At 34.6% G+C, this 25,030-nt stretch overlaps 2 protein-coding genes across 2 annotated transcripts; both read left to right on the top strand.

Moving 5' to 3' along the window:
• The first annotated feature begins 9,250 nt into the window (after positions 1 to 9,250).
• On the top strand, positions 9,251 to 11,477 carry LOC146158975 (putative methyltransferase-like protein 25). The gene is made up of 3 exons (XM_083385434.1): positions 9,251 to 10,160; positions 10,695 to 10,827; positions 11,031 to 11,477. The coding sequence occupies exons 1-3, from the start codon at positions 9,257 to 9,259 to the stop codon at positions 11,431 to 11,433; spliced, it is 1,440 nt and encodes a 479-aa protein (XP_083241560.1). The 5' UTR covers positions 9,251 to 9,256; the 3' UTR covers positions 11,434 to 11,477.
• A 394-nt stretch (positions 11,478 to 11,871) lies between these two features.
• LOC146158974 (DNA-(apurinic or apyrimidinic site) endonuclease 2-like) lies at positions 11,872 to 24,892 on the top strand. Its single transcript, XM_083384554.1, has 6 exons — positions 11,872 to 11,986; positions 12,568 to 12,651; positions 13,772 to 13,961; positions 22,708 to 22,851; positions 23,302 to 23,371; positions 23,579 to 24,892. Exons 1-6 carry the CDS (start codon positions 11,872 to 11,874, stop codon positions 24,518 to 24,520), a joined length of 1,545 nt encoding a protein of 514 aa, XP_083240680.1. The 3' UTR covers positions 24,521 to 24,892.
• Positions 24,893 to 25,030: the final 138 nt, after the last annotated feature.

The raw sequence follows: 25,030 nt of genomic DNA, 5'->3' as shown, positions 1-25,030 counted from the left end.
TTCTAAAACAATCATCTTAAACATTTCATTTTTTTATGAAAATATAACTATTTTTACAGGAAAAAAACAGATTGTTCTTTAATATTTACCGCTACTTAGTATGTATGACGATATTAAAACATCTCGATCATAAAGTAAACATGTTGATCTTATTCTTAATGTAATCGTTCGAAGGTTGGTCCCGATCGTGGAGCTAATAAGTCAAACTCAAAATTGCTATCTCGATTATGAAGCAAACTCGAAATATATTTTTCTATTGCAACGTTGATAAGCCGATATCAAAACTGATATTTCGATAAGTGTCGATCTTGAAATATTCATCTCGTTTGTGAAGTAAATGAGTCAAACACGAAATCTGTATTTCGATCGCGGAGTTAATAAGTCGATATCAAATCTTATATTTCGATCAGTGTCGATCTTGAAACATTCGTCTCGTATGTGAAGTAAATGAGTAAAACACGAAATCTGTATTTCTATCGCGGAGCTAATAGGTCGATATAAAAACTTATATTTCGATCAGTGACGATCTTGAAACATTCGTCTCGTTTGTGAAGTAAATAAGTCAAACTCGAAATCTATATTTCGATCGCGGAGTAAATAATAATTCGACATCAAAACTTATATTTCGATCAGTGTCGATCTTGAAATATTCATCTCGTTTGTGGAGTTAATAAGTCGATATCAAAACTTATATTTCGATCAGTGACGATCTTGAAACATTCGTCTCGTTTGTGAAGTAAATAAGTCAAACTCGAAATCTATATTTCGATCGCGGAGTAAGTAATAATTCGACATCAAAACTTATATTTCGATCAGTGTCGATCTTGAAATATTCATCTCGCTTGTGAAGTAAATGATTTAAACTCGAAATCTGTATTTCGATAATGAAGTTAAGTAGGTGGATAGCAAAACTTATTTTCTGATCAGTGTCGACCTTAAAATGTTCACCTTGTTTCGGAAGTAAATGATTTAAACTCGGAATCTATATTTTGATCATAAAAATAATGCGTCGATTTTCAAATACGTTAATACTAATTAAGTGTTTATCTCGGTCTCAAAATGTTTGTATCTCTTGTGAAAGTTCATCTCAATCATTTTTCTCACTGTTGTACCACTAAGATTATCTTATTTAAAAAAAATGTCGAGATAACCCAAGTAATACAGCAGAGCTATGCATTTTAGGCTCCTGTTGTTATAAAACCTTACAATATTTATGAGGTAAAATTTAGGCCTAATCGATAAAAATTTTGATATTTTAGCACGTTGTACATCTGTCTTAATTATATCTGTCGAGGCTTAGGCATAAAATTCGATTTAAACATTTTATATAAATTGACAAAATCACAGAATTATGTAATCCGCAAGGTAGCGATAGAATTCACCGCAATAACAAGGTCGTTTGTACAATTTGCGAGGGCGTATTAAACGTCGTCTGCACTGAAACACTACAACACAGCTGACCAAGCATACGACGGATTTATTTTAAAGCAAGATTAAACCATTCTTAATAAAAATTGGTAAAACACCAACACAAATATGTAAGGAATAAGCATAGATGCAGATAGATAAAATTTTTCCGTCGTGCACGTTACACAAAAGCGGAAAAATACATGTGATTTGTTACATTTTTACCTTCTATTTCAAAATAACGTAACTAAACCTGCTTTACACTAAATTCTTTGCTTTTCTTAAAAGTATATTAGATAACAATAAGTTATCCAAGTCGTTTTTAAACTTGGCTCGCAAAACTTAATTGTTGCCCGCAAGGTCACTTGATTACTACATAACACAACAGCTGTTTTTTCCTCAACATTGTATTCCTATGATAAAATGCACTCAAGTTTTAGTTTTTAAAGACTTGACATTTTAGCGTTTTAGTCAAAAATACCAGACTTTTTTATTTAAGAACATTCTTGAAATATTTTTTTGTAATACCACGTTATTTACCACGTAATGGTTTTCTTGATTTGACTGGGACTACATTTCTAAATGACTTGTTAACAACATTAAAATCGCCTTTCATTAACAAATGTTTTGTTTATTTCATATTATTAAGCACAATCAAATTTTACTCTTGGCACGTTATACGACAAGAGATGACGATTTATGACAATATTAATCGATCAAGTTAGTGAATAACTTGAAAAGTATTTGTTTTTTTACACGGAAGCATATTCAAAATGACGTTTAAAATGAAGGCCGCCCCAAATTGATAACCGTTTCAGAGTAGAACGTTACAAAACAGATTAATACGGAAAAAAATAAACAATATCACCCAAAAGCAACACAAAACAGATACTTTTTACATGGCATAGTAGTTTGTTCTAAATTGTCAATGAGAAAGTTGCAATTCTTAACAAAAGTGTGAGCCAATTAGTGAGTAAGAGACACAAATCGAAGAAGAAATACATATGGCAGTTAAGCTTATTCCACAGCGTAATAGAAAAGCAAGAACAAGCACCATTAGCCCAAAAATAGCAATAAAAAGAGTTTTTATGAAGCCTAAATATAATCCAAAGACGGAGTAGACCGTGGCCAACTAAAATACCCTTACGTTGAAATCAAAACATCAAAATATTTAGCTTAGAGAGCAATGGGAAGATTGGGCACTGATCTGTTTGTTTATAAAATTATAAGGGTTAGGTTAAGGGTTGGAATAGGGATGTCAATTTGGGTAAATAAGTGGTAGTTAAGCTTTGTTCAACTTAACAAACCGTTGACGAATTCGTACAATTGCTATTTAACCCCTTAAAAACATCATGCACTATTGAAAATATTAATTAATTAACGTCATGTAGCAAAAATGAAAAATAATGTACAAAAATAAACGCATAAACTAAACATACATGCACTTGTAATGCGAGTGACAAATTATTCCTTTTTTGAAACATATTAGTTTTTTAACAAATTAGTCTACGAGCTTGGAACACAAACTAGAGGTTGTAGTTGGCTTAAACAAAATCAAAGCCCATAGAGAACTATGTAGCATTCTTGAAACGCTTGAATAAATCTTTAATCAAGCAACATTAGTTTGCGAGAAAGCGTGTTGTGCTTAACTTGAAATTGGTTGTCTTTGTTAAGCTGACATTGGAATCCCTCAAGTTGCTCTGTACATACATATATACAGAAGTTGTTATTATCTGGCAGTAAATATTAAAGTATATGGTGGGCAAACTTTAACGTCAATATCTGACTAAATCTGAAAAAGAAATAGTGAAAGTGCTATTGGTAGCAAAATCCCTCTTACCATTACTAAGTTACAACAAACTGTAGGACTGTAAGATACCCATTGAATGTATATGTAAATTTATAAACAGAATAGGTAGTTTGAAAATACCATTTGCTTTATTTTAGTCAACACTGAAATTCCCTGTTTTATGAAATATGAAATTTGTCATTTTAATTTTAAAATACCTGTTTATATTGATCAATCAATTCTTTTACAATGATGTATCCTCAATATTCATCTCATCTGTTTTTTTATAACATGTAGTATAATAATAGCATGTTCATCATTTGGTATCATTCTTTTCAGAGAAAAGCAACTGTACATTTTGATAGACTATTGCTGAAATCTAAAAAACAAATTAAAGAAAAACAATCCAGATTAAAAAACTAATGTTAAACTGTTCCACATGTCATATATAGGATTTAAGCAAGTAACCAATTTGTAATTAATTTTTCCTAAAGCTAAAAAAATGAACTAGGATTCCTGTTATCTAACAAAATGTCTGGAAGCTGATTTTTTTGTTTAAATCTATGCCTTCAAACCCCAATTTTAATACAGGCAAAGCAATTCTTTAAACAAATGCCTAGTCATGTTGTTTTTTTTAGTCAACATTCTAATAGGATTTGTTTATTAAAAATATGTATAAATTAAAACAGAAGTGTAGTTAAAATTTGATTGGTATTTTCCAATTAATGACACAAATATAAACAGGTTGTTAGAACTCCAAAATACCTATATTATCTAGTAATCGAGAATGTTGTACCAGTACAGATACACTTTATTAGCAAAATGCCTTAAAATGCTCATGAAGTTTGAAGGACAATACATAGTTTAGCAGAAGTGCTGGTTGAAATACTTAAAGTTATCTATCGATAAGAAATAAGTATAAAGTACACTGTACATCTTTGCTGATAATGTGTAAAAATCCAGGGAAAATAATTTAGTAGTCTCAAATATTGTCAGTACAAAAAATTACATATAATTTTTTATTTAGAATCCAGTGGTATAAAGTAACATTAAACATAATTGTGATTCTGTCTTGCAATAAGAGATATTTCCAACAACATTTTTCTAAAATAACCAGCGTCTTGTTTTTCTGAGGCATTTTCATAGCTGTTTGTTATTTAGATATAACTAAAATATCACCTATGCATTAAAGAGATCTGTAAACCCGAAAAAATAACTGATTTGTAATGGACATTTTATCAAAAAGTAATCGCCCTACATATAACTAATACAAAAAAATGTATTAAATCCTATGGAATGTAATCAAATACTAATCATTCTTATAATAATTTGTTTAATTTTAGTATATTTAAAATATTAATGAAATTGCTGATGGACATTTGTTGCACCTATTACGATTATCTGAACAGTTGGTTAAACAAAGGGATATTCAATATTTAATAAAGGATCTTAAGATTCAAATCCAAATTTATATTGTATCTAATTTCGCTGTTTTGGATTGTTGAAACCAATATAGTTCAAGTTTTACAGCAAAAAATTGCCTCAATTGTACATACGCAATTTAAAATATTAATGAAATTGCAGACTGAATTTGTTGCACCCATTATGCTTAGCTGAAGAGTGGGTTAAACATAGGGATATTCAATATTTAATAGAGAATCTTTAAGCTTATATTGTATCTAATTTTGCTGTATTTAATGGTTGGAACCAATATAGTTTTTAGCTTGAAGTATAGGTTGAGTTTGGAGTGCAAAGAGTTGCTCCTAATTGTACATACGCAAGTGGCAAGTTTGAATAAAGGTCTGTAGCAGTGGCGAAACAATTACTGTACTTGCTATAAAGGTAGCCATGTACTGCGACACCAGCGTTTTTCTAATTATTTGCTGTTAACCTTCGCCTAATAATAATATTTGCGTGGGGTTACTCGAGGTTAACAAAGGTTACTTTACCCAGTGATAATAAGATATTAATGGCAAATAGTAACATGTTCTTTTCAGCATCATATTCAGCTGATTAACCAGATCAGTTGTAGCAAAACTTAAATACAATACAACAGTTCCCCCCCTTTGTAAAGAGCTCATTGTGTTGCACCGCACTCATTAAATAAACAAAAAATTAAGTTTGGGCAACAACCAGGTGTTTCTGTTATGATATTTTTTGTTGGTCGTTATGGACTACAATTTATACAACTTTTTGAAATGTCAGTTGTTTATAATGTTGAATATTTGTTTTAATTTCATGATATTAATATAAATGTTAGCAAATAGTTTTGCGGTTGAATGCTGTATTGCCTTTTTAAAAGTATATCGTGAATAATTAAGCTCTGACTCTACTAAATTGCTAGTATTAGTAACCGTTAAATGTGTTGTTTTCAGTCAGCATTTCATGGCACATTTGGTCAAGACCTCAGGTGAGTGGCATCAAATTTTCAGTTGGGCCAAGGTTTAATGCAGGGGTGTCCAGCAAGTGGCACTCAGGCCAAATGTGGCACGTGACCTAATAAAAAATGGCACGCAAGCCCTGCCCAAAAAACACTAAAATTGTTATTTAGCCAATTGACAAAAAAGCTCAATTTGTTATAGAGCCAATTTTCAGAAAATATTAAGTTTGTTATACAACCAATTGCCATTGTTTGTTCACAATATAAAACAATCGCGGCAATCACGACAACCAACAATTACTTTTGATATAGTAACATTATACTGTGTGGAGGCTAGCATTCACATAATATTATATAGCTTGGTGTAAAGAAACAAAAGTCAGCTCACCGAGAGACACTTTGATGTAGGGATGCGCCTTTCTACTAGATAGTTATTTTCAAGTTTAAATAAACGTTCTGATTATTGGTAAAAAAGCGCTTTTATGATTAAAAAGAATTGGTTCGGTTACGATACTTTGGCACGGGAAGAAGTTATAAGATAAAAATTGGCACGCTTTGGCAAGGGAAGAAGTTATAAGATAAAAATTTGGCATGTTTGAGTTGGACACCCCTGGTTTAATGTTTATTAAAGTTCTGAATCCAACCACAACTAAATCTTTTTCTATAATTTACTAATTTGGGTGTGCACCTGTCCTGGAGAACAGAATAGGCTGTAATAACCTTACAAATGCAATTTGTCTAGTTTAGATAAAGTTCAACTGAAAACTGTACTAGGGGTTATATATATTGTGATTGTGGAGTTAATCTGATTCCACAGTAAATTTCCATAAAATGCACAAAGTGCAACTGCATAAGATAAGGCAAACTTTCCAACTTGGGTACAATGTTCTTTAAGCAGTGGCCTACAAACTTTTTTGTCGCTGCCCAAAATGCTCTTTCAAGAGCTTTTAAAGGCCCAGCACATGAAGCGAATTATATCACAGAGTTTTTGTCATAAAACACTTAATACTAATAATTAGACGTTTAGTGCAAAAAGTTTATAGTTTCATTTAATAAAAATTTACTTTGTAGCATTTATAAGTCACACAGCTCAACATACGATAGTATGCACAGCATTTGGGGCATAAACAGTTTAATGCAGTATGGATTTTGGGGGATGTATAGCACGGTGGCACTATGATGCTACAATGAGCAAAAGTAAAAAAATACTCCTAAGCACACCATTTTTTAAAACATTACAAGCACACCATTTTTTTTAAACATTACAGTGTAAGCACACCATTTTTTAAAACATTACAGTGAATGTGAAAGTTATCAAGAGTCGTTTAAGGAGGCAGTCCATGAGCCAACACAAAAAAGATCAAAACGGAAGAAACTGCCTCAGTGTTTTAAAGTGCATATTGTCAGTGTAGCGATAGTCAGGTTCTTGAAAATATGTAAATTTAAAAAATTCAGCATAGCTCTGCTTTTAATAAATACAGTTCACAGTGCAGCAAGAACATGTCTCGCAAGTATTGCAATATAATTGTTGTGTATGGTTGGGTGTATTTCCAGTAGCTGTGTTAAACTATATTATAGCACAAGAGTCCATCATGGAAAGTATGACAAGTGCACCCACAATTATTTTTAACAGACTAGACCAGCGTTTCTCAACCGGTGCGCCCGGCGTTTTCAGTCTTAAACACTGGAGTCCCTTTAAAGATATGCAACTATTAAACAATATTTGAAAAATTGCAGTAAGAGAAATACCGGGTACACCTAAAAAAATTCTTGCTCGCTTCGCTCACAAGGTGCGCCGCCACGTTTTCATATAGGTGTGCCACCAAGTCAAAAGGTTAAGAAACACTGGACTAGACCTTCAACCCTTGAAAATGAATATAATAGCATAATAGCAGTTTTTCAACAAATTATATTGGCGGGTGCAGTTTTGACCTTAGTTGCATCAGGTCACCCCAAATTTTCTGGCAGTGCAATCGCACGATTTCATCAAAATCTGTCATATTTTCCATACAGGACAAGGGCGATGGCGGGTAAGCTAGTCAGTTGCTGACTTTGGTTCGGGGGAAAACGAAATATGCCAGGACAGTTTTAAACTAAGATTTGGTCTATTTACGCACAGCGCACAAGTTATAATTACAAATATGTTGGCTCTCTACATGTTTAGACCTGGGCAACTAGACAAGCCACAAAAAATGATTGCTTAAACGGCTGCGTTTCTTGATAAGTGATAGGTCCAGACTAGTGAAAACAGTTAAATACTAATAAAAATGTGACCGAATGTTAGCGGTAGTCGGGTCACAGACTCGTTCTGCAGGTATAGCGTTATTTGAGTAACAAAGCCCTTTACTATACGTTAGGCTGCCCAAAACGGTAGTAAAGACTAGTAAGCAACCATCTTCTATAGGTTAGATTGCGCCTAACATTTTCAACAATATATTATTGCTGCAATGCAATAACAGGGAAAGCTACTTGTACAAGCAGTGGCTCTGCAGGCTACATGACACCCTCAGGGCCGAATATAATACACTTTATCATGACTAAAACATAGCTGACAGGAAATGTTAACTGATCAGGTAATTACTTTTTGCCTTTTTTCATAATTTTTAAAACCGTGCTGACAGAAAGACAACTTTTTAAGCTGAATTGAAGTTTTTTAGTGTTACGGTCGCTACAATGGGGAGTCCCCTTATACGAGAGTATAAGTTTTAAAAAAAATATTAAAAATTTTACATTTTCGTATTTCCTAGTTATTCGTAAACTAAATATATTTTTGCTGTTTTTATTCGTTATTACTTAAGTAGTTCATCTTTGCATCATTCTCGGGTGAAATCGTTACCTTTGTGTAATAAAAAAGCAAAATATTGCGTTTCTCTATAGCCGCTTGCCAGTAAATCACATTCACGAAGATTCGTGAGTGCTATGAACCGAGTGGAATAAGCTGTTGGCATAAAGCAGGCAAGTTTACCCACCAGTGGGTCAGTGGACATCCACGGGACTGCTTTAAGGCCGAAGAAGTGAAATTATAAGACGGCTTGAAGCGACCCAAACGAGTCGGATCGGGTGTTTAGAACGTGATAACATTGTGTTTAGCTACGAGATACGATTAACTTTTCCGGCGCTGGTCTAGAATCCTACCACAACGCGCATTATTTGGGTTAGGTTGCGGGTTAGCGTTTGGGTTAAGGTGGGTCAAGTATTATTATTAAATAAAGAATATAATAATACTTGACCCACCCACACCCCCCATAAAACGCTAACCCGCTACCTAACTCAATTTTGTGCGTTGATTTCATAACTGTGGTAGGATTCTAGACCAGCGCCGGGTGTCTGTTAGTCTAGAATCCTACCACAACGTTAAAACAATTAAAGCAACGCATAGTATTTGAGTTAGTGTGTCGCATGTCGGTTTGCCGTTTGGGTGAGGGTGGGTCAAGTATTAAAGTGCTTATTTGACTATCTGTTTCCTTTATGGAACATACATTGATTTAAACTATTGTGTTGGATGGGAATTTCCCCCCATTTCAGCCAAAGATCTTTGCGAGGGAATGCTTGCCCCAAACCCAGGTAGCAATGTCATTTGGTGTGTACAATATCTCCAGCTTAATGAAATTACAATGAAAAATTGACCTTTCTATTGTATTCATTGCAGATTTTAATATGTACAAATGACTAAATTAGGTATGTCTTTGGTTGAAAGGTTACATCAATCTATTGATGATGTTTACGGTTTCATTGAGAAGTATTCAGAAATTGGTGATGTGCACATGGTCGATTACTTCACAAAAGATCACTGGAACAATCTGATTGCAGATGAATGCCAGGCAGAATTGTTGCACAAAACAATGGAAGAGTTGTATTTATTGTCATCGAAGAAACAAAACCACTTGATCATTGTAGATACTCCTAAAAGTTATGAAACATCATCAATTTCGTGTTTACAGGAGTATTTAAGCGAGGTTGAGTCAGTGCGACTAGAATCTCTAAATCTATCGACAAATTTAAAGCAGTTGTTTCAAGAAATACAAGTTAAAGACTCAGGCGACCAATTCGAGGTCCGCAAAGTTTATTCGAAAGAGTATATGTCAAACAAAAAGTCACATGAAGTGGAACAAAGTTCAAAAGTTATAAATCTTCTTTCAGCGTATTGTGGTACCGGAAAAGTTTTGGACATTGGATCTGGAAAAGGTTATTTAAGCACGCATTTGTCTCTGTGCTTTGATCTAGAAGTTACGGCGATCGATTCAAACGAAGGCAACACACTAGGGGCTGGAAAAAGAGCGGCAAAATATTTAAACTACTGGAAGAGGCATTTAAACAAAAAGTCTGCTGAAAAGTTGGCAATAAATGCAGGCGATTTAAAAGTAAGAGCTGTTACCGCTTTTGTTGATGCTGACTCTAATTTAGAAGACTTTGTCCAAACTGCTGGCAGTTCAGAACAGGACAAATGTATTTTAACAGGACTGCACACCTGTGGAGATCTTTGCTCCACGTTGCTCAGCATGTTTGTAAACAATGAGTGCATCTCGGGAATGTGCATTGTTGGTTGTTGCTACAATCATCTGACAGAGTCATTTGATCAGGAAGGTAAGCCAAGTTTAGGGTTTTAATTTGAAACGATGGTCAATTTTTCGTAATATGTGTGTCTTATTTGGTATCGGTTTTACATTGTTGTGACTTAAAAAAATGTAATTCTGCATCATGATAATTGTATACCTAAAAAGGTTGACAACCTTCAATATTTTATTAAAGATAGCAAGCATGTCAACTAGCACTATGAAGGTGTTAAGTGTCATGTATTTCTTTGTTATGTTTTCACTCTAAGTTTCAGTTAATATTTTTTACAATAAAATTATAATGATACCTATAATATTGTCTGATGATTCAGAAAATTGGACTCATTTTGCATCAATTTTGAAATGCTAGTTATTTAATAAATTCTGGAAATTGTCTATGCTAATAGAAAGGGTCTTGCATGCTTTCCCTTTTAAAACAGCCTACTGTTGTAACTAAATTCCCAATTTCAATAACCGGCTTAACATAAGCTTTTTGACCGACCCTAGAATATTCAAGCATTTTGTGTATGTGTTCTTGGAATTTAATTTTATTTTCTTGTTTTAGCTGGTTTTCCAATGTCAAACTTTGTCAAACAACGACGAATGAAATTGGGGCGCAACAAAAGAATGCTGGGGCTAAAATCAATAGCAAGGACAGCCCAAGGAGACATTGAACTTCACAAAGAAAAATCTGAAAAGTATATAATATTTAAATTTTGGGTTATGCTCCTTTTCAGGTTTACAATTATTCCATATGTGTATACATTAGTGATCTGAATTTTTTCCTAATTTTTTTTGCTTTGTATATCTTCCTAATTTTTTTGCTTTGCTTTGTACCAAATTCATGTATAAATGTTTTCAAAGCTTACATATCTTTTATCAACAACTTGTATTTTTTTAGGTCCCTGTTTTATAGAGCAATACTTTCCGTTATTCTTCAAGAACATTTCGATGTTACTGATGAAAAAGAGTATCACGTTGGAAAAGTTTTTGGAAAGTGTAAAAGTTTTGTTGATTATGTTCAGAGGTGTTTGAAAAAACTGAAACTTAATTCTGAAGAAGAAATCTCGGATTTGTGCATAGCTGAATATGAAACAAGATTTAGTAAACGGTTTAAGGAACTTATTGCTTTTAGTATGCTGAGAGAGGCTTATGGCCCCTCAGTTGAATGCATTATACTTCTCGACAAGTTTCTATATTTACAGGAAAAGTTAGAATCATCGAACATTCAAAAATGTTTTTTGACTCAATTGTATGACCCTGTTATTTCGCCCAGATGTTATGCTTTTATTGCTCTAAGATAATATGTTTTAATGATTGTGCTTTTTTTTTCTTTAAGCTTTGCTTTTCACACAGAACCGTTAACATTGAAACTATAATTTGTTGTCCTGAAAAACTGCCTATCGTACATATTTGTCTGCTATCATGAAAACAGTCAAACGAATGTTGGTTTTAGATTTACTATGTGCATGAAACAACTGATTGATCAGTGGCATAGTAAGGTTTGTTCTTCAACAGTGGCGCATGGCATATATATATTAATGTTTTTTTATTTTTCAAGTTAATTCTCAGTTGTCTGTTTGCTATGAATATATTTATATGGTTAATTGTAATAGATTGATCTGTATTTTTTTCTAAATAATCTGTTTTTTATTTATGGCAAGTTTTTATATATATTGCAAATCACTGCATTTTTAAATCTATTTTACTAGCATATTCACAGTAGGTCATAATCCTTAGTTATGAAAATAGTGACCTGGAATATTAATGGAATCAGAGCAACTAAAAAGCCACTCAAAGATATCTTGCAATCATTAGATGCCGATATCATATGCCTACAAGAAACAAAAATAACCAGTTAGTACTTCTTTAATCGGCTTTTAAGTTAGTCATATTCCACCATTGATTTGTAAAGCATGGGGATTGTAGTAAATGTTTTAATGTTCTAAAGTAAATTTTAGATTTACTTCCTAATTTGGTATTAACCTTTTGGAAACCAATTTTGAATTGTTATATAATATGTTTAAAAAAGTAAAAGTTATTCTACTTTGTATAGTTCCGTAGTTCACATTTGTTTCTATTTAGAAAGTATATTTAATATTTTTTAACTTTTGGTTTTACATTCCAAACTGACGCTTATTTGACTGATAAACAGGATACAGTTAATTTCCTTTTTAAATTTTACTATTTCCTTATTATTTGGCTTCTCTGAAGACATTCTGTTAGTTCCAAATAGTCTGTCTTGGAAAAATAGTAATCTTTTTAGATGTATCATTGCTAGCATTAAAATGTAAGTGTTCTGCTGGTGTTGATATTTTAGATTTGATGTTTAAAACTTTGCAGAAAAATGTGTATTTTAATCCAGTAAATAACTTTTCATGTTGCCTTCTACCCTTTTTTGACAAAATGCCTAAAATTTGGCCCTGCCTTGGTTTCAGGAGATTTACTGGAAAGTGATATTGCTCTGGTGGATGGATACAATTCTTACTTTAGTTTCAGTAAGAAAAGAAGTGGTTATTCAGGTGAGTGGTTTTGATTCATACTTATGTTTTTTTAAATAATGCATTTTTTGATTGACTTCACCTTATTAAAAAAGCCTAAAATCAGTGGTTTTTTAGAATATTACGCTTTATTTCTAGAATAAATTATTCCAAAACATTGAATCCTGGTATATTTTTATTAATTTTGTATTATTTTTTTAGCGAAGGGTGGATTATTCATAATATACTATAGTGACAGCAACTAATCGCAAAACACTTTGTTGACATATATATGTGTATTGGAATAAAAAAGTAGCAATTCAATGCGTTTATCTGGTGTTTTAGTTCTACTTTAATACAAACGTGATCTGTTAAGCAGTAAATTATTGTGCTTTAAAGTTCAAAGAATACAATTATGTTGTGCTTAAAAAAGTAATGTTCCATCATAAAAGGTGCTAGACCAGGGATTCTTAAACTGGGGTCCATGGACCTCTTGGGTGTCCATGAACTAGTTTAGGGGGTCCGTGAAGGCCAAATTGAGATATAAGTGTATACTAATGAAAGTTTATTTGTACTGTGACGTCAATTTATGACACCATTTTTGAATGTTATTTGCCTACAGTGGTCCACGCGAGCTAAAAGAAAATTTAAAGGGTCCGCGGTAAAAAAAATTTAAGAACCCCTGTGCTAGACCTTGACCATTATGCTGTGCATAACCTCACTTGTTAAATTGGCCCAAAGTTGTTCTTTATTAATCCCATAGCATATTTGGTCTATACTGTGTAGGCTGTGTCACCTGTGGAAAGTTAAAGTATAGTGTTGTTTTGGCTGTATATTGTGATGCTTTTCGCAATATACTGGCCTTGCAAAAATATCTTTGTGGCCTGCGAAATATTGTCAAGTGTAGGCACCTGTAAAGGGGTTTGGTTGTAATTTTTTACTGTAAGCAGTGTTATAGTGCTGTTAAAAGTCCATATTGTGTTAATGAATAGTTTGTGTTTGTATTCATATTCGTATTAAATACTTTTTTTTTAAAAAAGAAAACATACATTTTTTTTGCTGTAACCAGTTGAACACCATTGATATGATTTGTGTTCAGCACCAAATGTTTTAAAATTGTTATCAGTGAAAATGTTATTAAAACCACATTTATTTTAACAAGGAGTTGCAACGTACTGTCGAAACTCATGTCTTCCGGTCCGCGCTCAATCAGGTTTAACCAATTTCTATGAGTTGGAAGCTGGGAATGGCAAGATCGGTTGCTATGGGAAACAGGGTGAAATGTTTAGCGACGATCGGAGAGATGAGTTAGACAAAGAAGGACGTGCAGTTCTTACACAGCACAAGATAAAGTAAGTACAAAATCATCAACAATTTTAACTTAGGTCTATGGTAAGTACAGTCAAGTTATTTAAAAACAGTTACTGTGCAATGCACACTTAACTTAAGCTTAAGCCATTTCATAACACTGCCATATTTTCTTTTTATAAGCCATAACAAACATTATACAGACAATAAAGTAAACAAAATAACACCAGCCTTTTTTGATACGCAACCTGTAGATAATGCAAGTGTAGTCCAAACAAGAATATACCTTTAGCCAGATCATGTATTTTTCCATAGACTTAAGTAGTACAGTCAAGTTATTTGAAAATAGTGACTGTGCAAGGTGCTCCTAACTTAAGGTATAGACTTATTTCATCGCATTGCACTGCCATATTTTCTTGTTATAAGCCATAGGAAACAAACAGATAATAAAGTAAACAAAATAACACCAAGCTTTAGTTTGACGAACAACCTGTAGATAGGTTTTATACACTTTTGAACAAACAGATTATTTTGTGTTTTTGAATACCTCAGGTTTATTGAGATTGTTTTTTGTCTGTTGTTTGTTTTTAAGGCAACCTATATATATATCTTATTTTAATATTAAAATATGAGTAAAAATATTATCCATAAATTACTGATACATACTGATATATTGGTAAGAGTGAATATGGGCCCATATTATCGGTTAACTGATATATCGGCCAATTTGTCAATTGAAATATATTTTTGTGAACTCCGCAATGTTTCTATTTATATTACGTAAAAATTCCACATGGTTACCCAACAGATATTCATTCCAATGCTTTATATTATCTCCAATCTAACCTGTTTAAAAAAACAATCAACCAGGTGTACTACCAGTTACATTTCTGTTATCCGGATACACAATTACATTAATACAAGTAAAAAAAAATAAGTATATTCCAAATATATTGCACGTGCATCGTTTGTATTTCTCCTTTACTGTTCCATCAAACTTAGAGAGTCAAGTTCTTCCTCATAAATTTCATCGGGCAATAGTAGTTCATCTTCATCATTAAGAAAATCCATGTTGACAGCTGAAAACATATTTATTTACAAAGAAGCAAATTTATGTTAAATTGTTTATTCCAAATTACTCATGGCACTTTATTTAAATTCCGTTAGTGCTGTTATTACAAAACGACGCCATCTTTGACCATTAAAGACTATAGAACACTTAGTAAAGTAAATATTAAAATCCATATATATTTTAGCTAAATCCAAAAGAAACGCAAATTTATAAATTGATGATACCGGGTTTCAGCTGCATATTTTTCGCACGGGTTCGCTCGAGAACAGGTTGTGTTCTTAAGATTTATTGTTCTATAAGGTCACGTTTGACATAACTTTGTAACGTCATTCCGGAAAACTTTTACGTTCCCCTAAACTAAAATCCACAAACATAGGAGGAAAAAATGTACGCTAGGTGAAAATTTTGGTTTAACGAAATGTTGAAGAACGTCGCGGTTTGGCAGGTGGTCAATTGGTAAAAAAACAGTGTTGTTAACAAGTCATTTTAAAAATGACTTAAGTCACAGTTCAGTAAAAAAGTCTAACAACAAAATAAAACGATTAACCAGGGGTGGGCAAATGTATTCAATTGAAGAGCCATTTGCAAAAATACAAGTACCAGAGAGCCTCAAAATTATTTCAATACTTAAACGGTAAATAATGCGAGGCCAACGCAATAATAACAGAATTGTAATATAACAAGTTTTCATCTTTACATCGTTTTTTTGCTAGCATTAGATGTCATCGTTTTCGTTTTGCAGTGTATTCAAGTAGACTAAACTGAACTAAAGCTTAATGTCTGAACAATGAAATTGCGTTGACTTGCTGTCACCTAACTCTTAGGATTAAATGTCTAGTGTTACGCCATAAACGAATAGCTTGCCTAAATAAAAATGAAAAGGAGAGAGACGTCCATTAACGGTACTCTTGGTAGGCTTGACAATTTTTATTTTTTTATTTTTTTTTGAAACGATTCGACTAGAAGAGCCACAAGAAACATGCAGAAGAGCCGCATGCGGCTCGCGAGCTGCAGTTTTCCCACCCCTGCGATAAACTGTTTAAGTTGGTAAACTCTTCCGATTACGAGCAATAAGTTTACTAAAAAAACTAAAAAACAACGTATAGCAATCTAATTGTTTCAAGTGCAAAACTAGCGATATTTTTAACCCAAGTCATTTGACTTAATCACTTAAGTCCAAGTCAAGTCTTTTGTCCATAGTCAAGTAATTTTACCAAAGCGGCTTAAGCCAAGTTTAGTCATTCAGAAACACCGACTTGAGTAGTAAGTCGTTACAACACTGTTACAAGCCACTGGTTTTTACATTTAGCTAGGATGTTTTGCTGAATCTGGGTAGACCAGAAATATAAACTTACCTCGGTCTGAATAGCGACGACGCCTACTCGACTCTTTGTAACTTTCATAGCGACGACGTCGCCTACTCGACTCTGGGTAACTTTCATAGCGGCGCCGACGTCGACGACACCAGCATTTTGGTGCAGGTTTGTGCTTTGGAACAACCGGCGCTGCTGTTTTGGCGACGGGGGCAGCCTTGGGGGCATGGGTGGGTGATTTTGGGGTGGAGATCGGCGCTTTTGGAGAGTGGGTTGATTTTTGGGGGGCGGGGGCTGATGCCTTTGGAGCGGAGGCTGATTTCTTGGCGGCGTTTCCAGATGATTTTGGTGCTTTGGTGGATGCTACAACGGCATGTTTAGGCTTTTTAGCAGCGGGGGCAGATTTTGGGGTTGCCGGGACAGATTTTACTGGGGTAGGGGCAGATTTTACTGGGGTAGGGACAGATTTTTGTGGGGTAGGGGCAGATTTTTGTGCGGCAGGGGCGGATTTTTGTGGGGTAGGGGCGGATTTTTGTGGGGTAGGGGTGGATTTTGCTGGGGTAGGGGCAGCTTTTGCTGGGGTAGGGGCAGCTTTTGCTGGGGTAGGGGCAGCTTTTGCTGGGGTAGGGGCAGCTTTTGCTGGGGTAGGGGCAGCTTTTGCTGGGGTAGGGGCAGCTTTTGCTGGGGTAGGGGCAGCTTTTGCTGGGGTAGGGGCAGCTTTTGCTGGGGTAGGGGCGGCTTTTTCTAGGGTAGGGGCGGATTTTTCTAGGGTAGGGGCGGATTTCGCTGGGGTAGGGGCAGCTTTTTCTGGGTTTGGGGCAGCTTTTTGGGTTGCGGAGGCAGATTGTTTTTCGGGGGCTGCAGGAGCATTGGTTGACTTTTGAGGGGCGGGAGTATTTCCTTCTGGGGCTTGGGAATATGTTTTCTGCGAGCAGACGACTGCAGCGAACGTGACCAGCAAGACAAGTTTGGTCAACGGTAGCTTGGTCATCTTTTATTTCTATACGACCAACGTGCAAAAATGAGGGTTAATAAAACAATGGTTAAAATGGACAAAAACGTTCTTCGAGTTTTAGTAAATTCCAAAAAAATGTTAGCGTTAACAACGTAGTTATACCTATTTTTAACGCCTAAACAAAATTTGACGAGTGTGTTTGTCTTCGCGCCTCCTTTCGATTTAAAATACGACTTAAATGCTTTTTGGAGTGGAACTAACTCCCTCAGAAACGAAACCATAAGAAGATACCGCTCTTTAATCCGGTTTACTACACGTTACGTCAATCTAGTACATTTTTAACGAGGAGTCATGAACACTTTTCTGTGGGGCAGAAAATGAAGATTAGCCTCGGCCAGTCGTACGGAAACATCATGAATTAAAGTTTAAACCCTCCAGACCTGTGTTTCTCAAACTTTTTTTAGCTTACGGCAAACTAAAACAATCTTAAATATTTCGCGGCAAACTTTTAACTGTATTTTCTAGGCCGGGGTCAAATTGTTTCGAACCATCTACGCCAGTGGTTCTCAACCTTTTTAGCTTACGGACAGGTAAAATTTCAAAGCAAGATTTTTTGGATCTTCAAAAATCAAAATCAAAATCGTAATTACGACAGAAGTATATGCAACTTAAAAGCAAAGAATGGAAACGTCAATTTAATAAGCAATTTGCTTCTGTCTTTTTGATATCATACATGTTTTACGTGGTTCATTAAAGTTTTCCACCTACAACTGGTTTTAAAGATTTAAGAGCCTACTACAACACTTGCACCATTGTGACGAATAATAAAAGCCAAAGTAACCATTAACTCTATGTTGCGCCACAATGCAGCAAATTGCGGAACGGGCGAAGTTCTACATTTGATGGACAAGATTTTGACATCTTGCATTTTGCAACTACGATATAAAATAGTAATATATTTGGCGGCCGGCAGGAAAGTTGGTGCGGACCGGCACCGGTCCGTGATCTACGCAGCCCTGCGTAGGGAAGCTAGTTCTCTGCAAAAAAAACGTTCTGAAATAGTATAGCTTTTTAGAAGTTTACTGGCATAAAGCAGACGACATTATTCCTCAACTTTTTTGGCGTAAAATGGGAAACACTTGTCTTTGATTCATCTTGATAAAACTACTTGTTAAAACAGAGGTCACCGAAATACGACCCGCGGGCTAATTTCGCCAAGCTTACTTTTCAATCCAAAAAACAGGGTTTTTAACAACACGGTTTTGCTAAAACAGGATTTTGAATAGTTTAGTGGCGGAAAAGTTTGTCGGGCGCAAAAATAAACTAATTCGTGATAAAATTTTTAATTAAATTACAATTTCATGAAGGCCTCTAAATAGTTAGTCATGTTTACTTTTAAAACTTTTCTTTTTTAATTTTCTTTTTGTTAACTAAAATAAAACTAGTAGAGTTCAGTTCAAAACTTGATATCCGGCAATATTATCCTGCTCGACATAACGATTCTAAAAAGTCAAACAACAAAATCAACGGGGCAAAACGATGTAAACGTTACTACATTTTGTCTGTTCCATATAGTACACGTAGGCGCGTTAAGTGTGCCTAAAAGTGCAGCCTGGTGAAACGTTCACACTCTCAAAAATATCGCCTGTTTCTATAACGCTCTTCAATACCATGCATTGATGTTCCGCGACGCTCAAGCAAACACACTTGCCACTGTTTTAAAGGTGGGGTCTAAAATTAAAGAGGCACTTGAAAACAAATTACTTTATAATCGCAAGTCGTTAACAATTAGTCATTAGTAGGGCGATTTTTTTTGACTTGTCAAAAAACGTCAAAATTTTGTCAAAATTTACACGTTAGGTCAAAATTTGTGAAAATTATTTTTACCGGTAGTCAAAATCGATTAAAAATGCACATAAATCGTTTACGAACAAAAATACTATAGTCAGCTTTTTGAAATTGTAGTTCAGTTAAAATTTTATTAAAAAAATTTAGTTTTGAGTTATATTTAACGACATTTTAACTGTATTATATCTTCACTAGAGCAATATATTGTATACGCGAATTTGCAGACGACGCCAAGACATAATAATGCAGTACTTTACATGTTGTTTAAATCAGTTTATTTCTTATAGGTCAAATTTTTGCAAAAAAATATATTTTCAAGTCAAAATTTGTCAAATTTTAATTTTTTAGGTAAAAAAATAATCACCCTAGTCGTTAGTAAAATCACTTATGTCACAATCGTTCATTTGCAAAATAACTAACTAAACCAAGTCAAGTTTTAGTCCGAGGCATTATAATAACGAGATGCTACTACAACTTTTGACGAAAAACTCTCCGTGACCGACACGTTTACCCACCTTTATACAGAAAAACAAATGACGGAAATTTGTTAAAATTCTAAGAACATTGAAGGGCTGCTAACGGATCTTCCCTTAATTGTGCCTTCTTAGTCAATGCTCAACGAATTTTCACACTTTTCCAAAAACTGAAATCTTTTGATTTTGAGATTCGTTTTGCAGTAATTTATTAATTTAAAATAAAGTTGAACTCGCTATACGTTTTCCCGATAGTTTGATTTTGAGATTTTTTTTGCAAAGAAGTATTTTTTTTCAACCTAATACATTAGGTTTACTTTTCTTTATTGTTATATGAATATTCAAATCGATTTTACGGATGTATTGCACGCAGCTAAATTACTCGAAAAGTTGTAAGGTTGAGTGCTTATCATTTGTTTTGATCAGTCATTGACCCGGCGATTTTCCGACAAAACGTTACTACTTACTGCAAGATTCTGCGAAATCGACGTCTTTTTTCTATCTATGGGCTTTCTAACATTTTTTCCTAGAACCGTTGATGCATTGAAACATTACTTGTTGCTACCGGTTTGAAACCGAAACAAAACAGGGGAGTCAATTTTTTTTCGAAGTGCCACGTATGATGGTGCTGCGGCTGTTTTGAAAACGTGCGGAAAATCATTATGTATTTATTAATATGCCAAAAATGTCTGAGAAATACGTTAATCTGCGGTGCTACAAGTTAAAAAAAAATTAACCCAGTTTTATACTATGCTGGAGTGCTGGACCACGTCTCTTGAATTTGGATAATCGATTGGCATTGCGTGTCCTTGTAATTTGACCGCCTAACTGTTACGTATAGCGTAGTATTCGTTACGTAGTTACTATAAACTTACCTTACAACAAAACTTTTTTACGTAGTAAGAATTTCAAAGCCTATACAGAAGTAGGTAGCATTTGTAACGTTTCGAATACCTCACCTGCCGGCGTTGGTCAAGAATCTTACCACAACGAAAAATACTTGGGTTAGGGTGTGGGTTAGCGTTTGGGTTTGGCTGAGTTAAGTAATTTTGTTAAATAATAATACTTGACCCACCCTCACCCAAACACTAACCGACACCGTAACCCAGATATTGTGCGTTGCTTTAATTTAATCGTTTGAACGCTGTGGTAGGATTCTAAACCAGCGCCCACATGTAATACGAGCGAGTGGTGCGTTAGTGAAGCAAACAAAATTGGCCGCAGTCATTTGGAAATGTAATTAACCATCTGCTATTGTATTTTAACAATGCAATTACAAATACCCACTGTTCGAACGAAAGGCAACGTGTAACACATACTCAAAGATACGATTGGTCCATGTGGCCATGCCCCCAAAACTGCTACTTTAACTACGTAAATGCAACAATTTTCGCGTGAATCTCAATTGCGTTTCTAGTGTGTTTTGGATTTTATAAAATCACTCTTTTTCCGATTTTTCTAAAATCATTCTTGCCCAAAGTCGTCTTCTATCCCATCGCAACTTTGAAAATGAAAGTTTGAGCAACTTAAACGATATAATGGCGTTTTTCTTCTGTCCCATCGCAACTTTGAAAATGAAAGTTTGAGCAACTTAAACGATATAATGGCGTTTTTCGCTCTGCGCGAATCAATAACATTTTTTTTTCTTTTTTATCTTTCTAATGTCCAGCTTTTGTATTGTGTGGTGTTGATAAGTTTACTTGTTATGACGTCACGTTGATGTGTAGCTTTGTGACGTCATCTCTAACAAAAATTGTTATGCCCCCCCCCACCTCCCCAAAAAAGTCCTATTTTCGCCCCTGAATAACACGTTGTTTAATGGCTACGTTTCGCAATTCTGGAAACCCTAATCAATTAACGCCGATTCAAGTTGCCTGTATTTATGCGACCTACAGCCTGTATTCCAGCCAAGCAGAAAGCTGACCCGCACGAAATATCGACCCACCGGCCCATTTTAATTGTCCGTCGTTTACTGGACACAATCAAGTTACCGTTCGTTTGTGACGCGCTGATTACGACGGCGTATTACGTCATTCCGGCTTATTTGGTAATTCGATATGGACACATCTGGCGTTTGAAAGTTAAACGATATATGCTTACTAATAGGGCAGGGGTCGGGAACCTCTTTAACTAAGGAAGCCGTAAAAGCCAAATTTTCGTGGTTGTATCATGAGAGCCATATAATACGTTTTTAACATCTAGTTATAGGTTGGCAAAGAATAGTAAATTGAGCAGGGCCGTTTATTTTGTTGTCATTAAAGGGCAGAACATGACATGTACCAAAAATGAACTAGTCAAGTTCGCATAACTTTGATTACGGAGTTCCGTTAAAAGAGCAGGGCCTTTTGGGTATTAAGAGATTTCTTCAAACGGGATAACAGATTTTTCTGCAAGCAAGATTCTTTTATCAAAATAGCCATATGGCGTCACAAAAAGAGCCATATATGGCTCGTGAGCCATGGATTTCCGACCCCAGTAATAGGGTGTTTGATAATGTCGGATAGATGCAGATACCTGATGCCAAGTGGCAGTATCGCTACGTGTTCTATTTGAAAGATAAATTTATCAAAAAATATTCGTATGCTATCTGGAGGTAACTAAACATCTTGACGCTAAAGCAAATTTCGACCTAAACCTAAAAGATAAATGCCTTTGAACGTTTCAATGTTATCTACTTTGTTTGCTTGAGCATTTTTATGACGTCATTGTGTATCTTCTTGGATCGCGTTACTTTTGTCCAAAATAACCAAAGGGAAACATGCAGCTTGAAATCGTCGTGTAATATCTCCGGAAGTAAACATGATATCGATCTGAATTTGTCACACATTACTCAAAGCAATCTAACTTAGCCAGCAATCGAACTTTTATCAAAATATATTGATATTCAATCATATTGGTCCTTAAAATTTAAGCGTGCTTAAAGTGGCTTACATAGGATGATATCTACGACTCCAATCTTTAACGACCGCCAGTTATTCAAGGATATGGTGTTAATATTCGTTCAAAATTTCCAAATTGAACTATAAAGCAAAAGTTCCTTCAGTTCCTAAACATTGCATGGTTTATGAATGAAATGTTAAGTATCGGATATCCGTGATTACTAACGTGTTTTGGCGTGTCTAGTTGCAGCGACGGTCGTCCTGCTGTTATGACGGTGATCAACGTCTACTGTCCAAGGGCAGACCCCGAAAAACCGGAGAGACGCACTTTCAAGTTGGATTTCTACAAGCTGCTAGAAGAACGTGCACGGGCCATCAAAAAGATACCAGACAAGTACAGAATTCTGCTTTATTAAGTGTTTGCCTATGAAACGTTAACAATAGCCATTCCTCAAACATAAGGGATTTTAGGGTCTGGACTGTTTAGTGTTCATATATATATATATTCTTCGACTTGCCTAGGGTTTTCATGCCTTTTATAGGGTTTTTATGCTTTATATGTTTTGGGGATTTTAAACTTGAAAAATGACTATTCAAGTAAATTGGATAAAATAAATTTGCTAAGGGTTGGAGTTAGCGTTTGGTTTTCGGTGGTGGTAGTATTACTGTCAATTGTTTTCATAATATTATGATATTTATTTAAATGCATACTGAACTTAAGTCAGTGGGCAAAAATTATTTCTATGAGCTTTTTAAAGATATGAAAATTACTTATTTATTTTTGTATAGCATGACATAGAATAATTTATCCCTCACTTTATCATTATCTGTTTGTGTTCTATAGTTATGTGGTCATTGTTGGTGACATGAATGTTTCTCATCGTCAGATTGACCATTGTGACCCCAATGATCCTGTAAGTTGGTACATTGGTTTGACTAAAAATTCTCAGCCGTTTAAAATAGACATCCTTTCTCTTGTATAAATAATCATACCTTATGTGGTGTAACACAATGGACAATTCGGTTGTTAATTAACATTATTTAAAAATGGAAATTTTTACTTACATTTATTAAATATTAAGCATATATTAACACAAAAGATTTTGTTTAACGTTCTACAGATCATGTTTTATGACAACCCTGCCCGCCTATGGATGGACAATTTTTTATTAAACAATGGAGACTATTCCAAACTGCAGTCACAAACGAAAAACCCTAACATCGCCACCAATGGTGATCAAGACGACAGTGGAATCTTTATTGATTCATTTCGTTATTTTTACCCAAAAAAGCAGGATATGTTTACATGTTGGTGTACATCAAATCGAGCACGACAAACCAACTACGGAACTAGAATCGATTATATTTTTGTTGACCACGATTTTGCCGCTGAACTTTTGTCTTGCGACATAATAACAGATTTTCAAGGGTCTGACCATTGTCCAGTGAAGGCGTCGCTGAAATGTGAAGCAATTGCTGGAACAGAGTATCCTGATTTGTGCACAAAGATGATGACAGAGTATGTTGGAAAGCAGCAAACTTTGTCAAAATATTTGGTTAATCCTGTTGAGCAGAAAGAGTCCAACAAAAAAGTCGTAGAGCTTTTTAAGCCTAACAAGAAAACAAAAACCTCGAAAAGACCTTCTCAAACCACGCTGGGAAACTTTTTTAAGAAACCTAAAGTTGAAAACAACAACGATATACAAAAAGTACAGGATAGTGTACACAATGTAAGTCAACCAAGTAGAATTTCAGCACCTTCTAAAAATGTAGATGTTCAATTTTATCAAAATAATAAAGAAAGAGACTTCACCAAAAGCACCAGCGATATTAAAACGAGTCGGTCTAAAAACACAACCCAGTCTGTTTTTTGGAAGAATGTTCTGAAAGGACCGGGGCCATCTCCGCCATGTGCTGGCCACAATGAGCCATGTGTTTTGCGCACCGTGAAAAAGAAGGGACCAAACCTGGGAAAGCAGTTTTATTGTTGTTCTCGGCCGGAAGGTCACCGTAGCAACCCAGAAGCCAACTGCCAACATTTTGAATGGAAAAAGGCTAAATGACAGGTCAAATGCATCATTTGGAACACTAGCCAACCCTCTTTTTTTTCTAGGTGGCTGGAGTTTACTTCTACACAACTGCCAATGCCTTACTATATTCCACAAGATGAAATATGTAAAACTAACAAAATAAGAAAGTATTTTTTCTTTATTGCATATATTTCTCATAGAAGAACTTCTAGGTGTAATTTTTTTTTTTTTTTGCATTTTTTGTGGTCGGGCTTACACAAAAGTTGTTTGGTAGGCTTCTATTTGCAAACTGAGATGTCTATAATTTGTTTATTAGAACAATATTAGTCAAAACTTAACTTTTGTATTTGTTGTTCAATTTTATAGTACATTTTTTAAGTTTCATATTTACCAAGTAGAATACTAACCTGTTGACTGTATGTATATTTATTATATGTCCTGCTTCTACATCTATTTGTAAGGGAAAAATTTAATTAAACTAATTTAATTATTATACAAGACCCAATTTGTTTAACTAAATTAAATTTAATTAAACTAATTTAA

Source organism: Ascidiella aspersa, chromosome 3 (assembly GCF_963924565.1).
Source record: "Ascidiella aspersa chromosome 3, kaAscAspe10.2, whole genome shotgun sequence".
In the NCBI taxonomy this organism is placed as follows: domain Eukaryota; kingdom Metazoa; phylum Chordata; class Ascidiacea; order Phlebobranchia; family Ascidiidae; genus Ascidiella; species Ascidiella aspersa.
Note: the sequence above shows the minus strand (reverse complement) of the source record. Positions and strands in the feature narration are given on the sequence as shown.

Coding starts and splice junctions, on each gene's coding strand:
- LOC146158975 (XM_083385434.1), top strand. CDS start 9,257: ATGTCTTTGGTTGAAAGGTTACATCAATCTATTGATGATGTTTACGGT. Junction 10,161..10,694: donor AGAGTCATTTGATCAGGAAG/GTAAGCCAAGTT, acceptor TTCTTGTTTTAG/CTGGTTTTCCAATGTCAAAC. Junction 10,828..11,030: donor CACAAAGAAAAATCTGAAAA/GTATATAATATT, acceptor GTATTTTTTTAG/GTCCCTGTTTTATAGAGCAA.
- LOC146158974 (XM_083384554.1), top strand. CDS start 11,872: ATGAAAATAGTGACCTGGAATATTAATGGAATCAGAGCAACTAAAAAG. Junction 22,852..23,301: donor ATCAAAAAGATACCAGACAA/GTACAGAATTCT, acceptor TGTGTTCTATAG/TTATGTGGTCATTGTTGGTG. Junction 23,372..23,578: donor ATTGTGACCCCAATGATCCT/GTAAGTTGGTAC, acceptor AACGTTCTACAG/ATCATGTTTTATGACAACCC.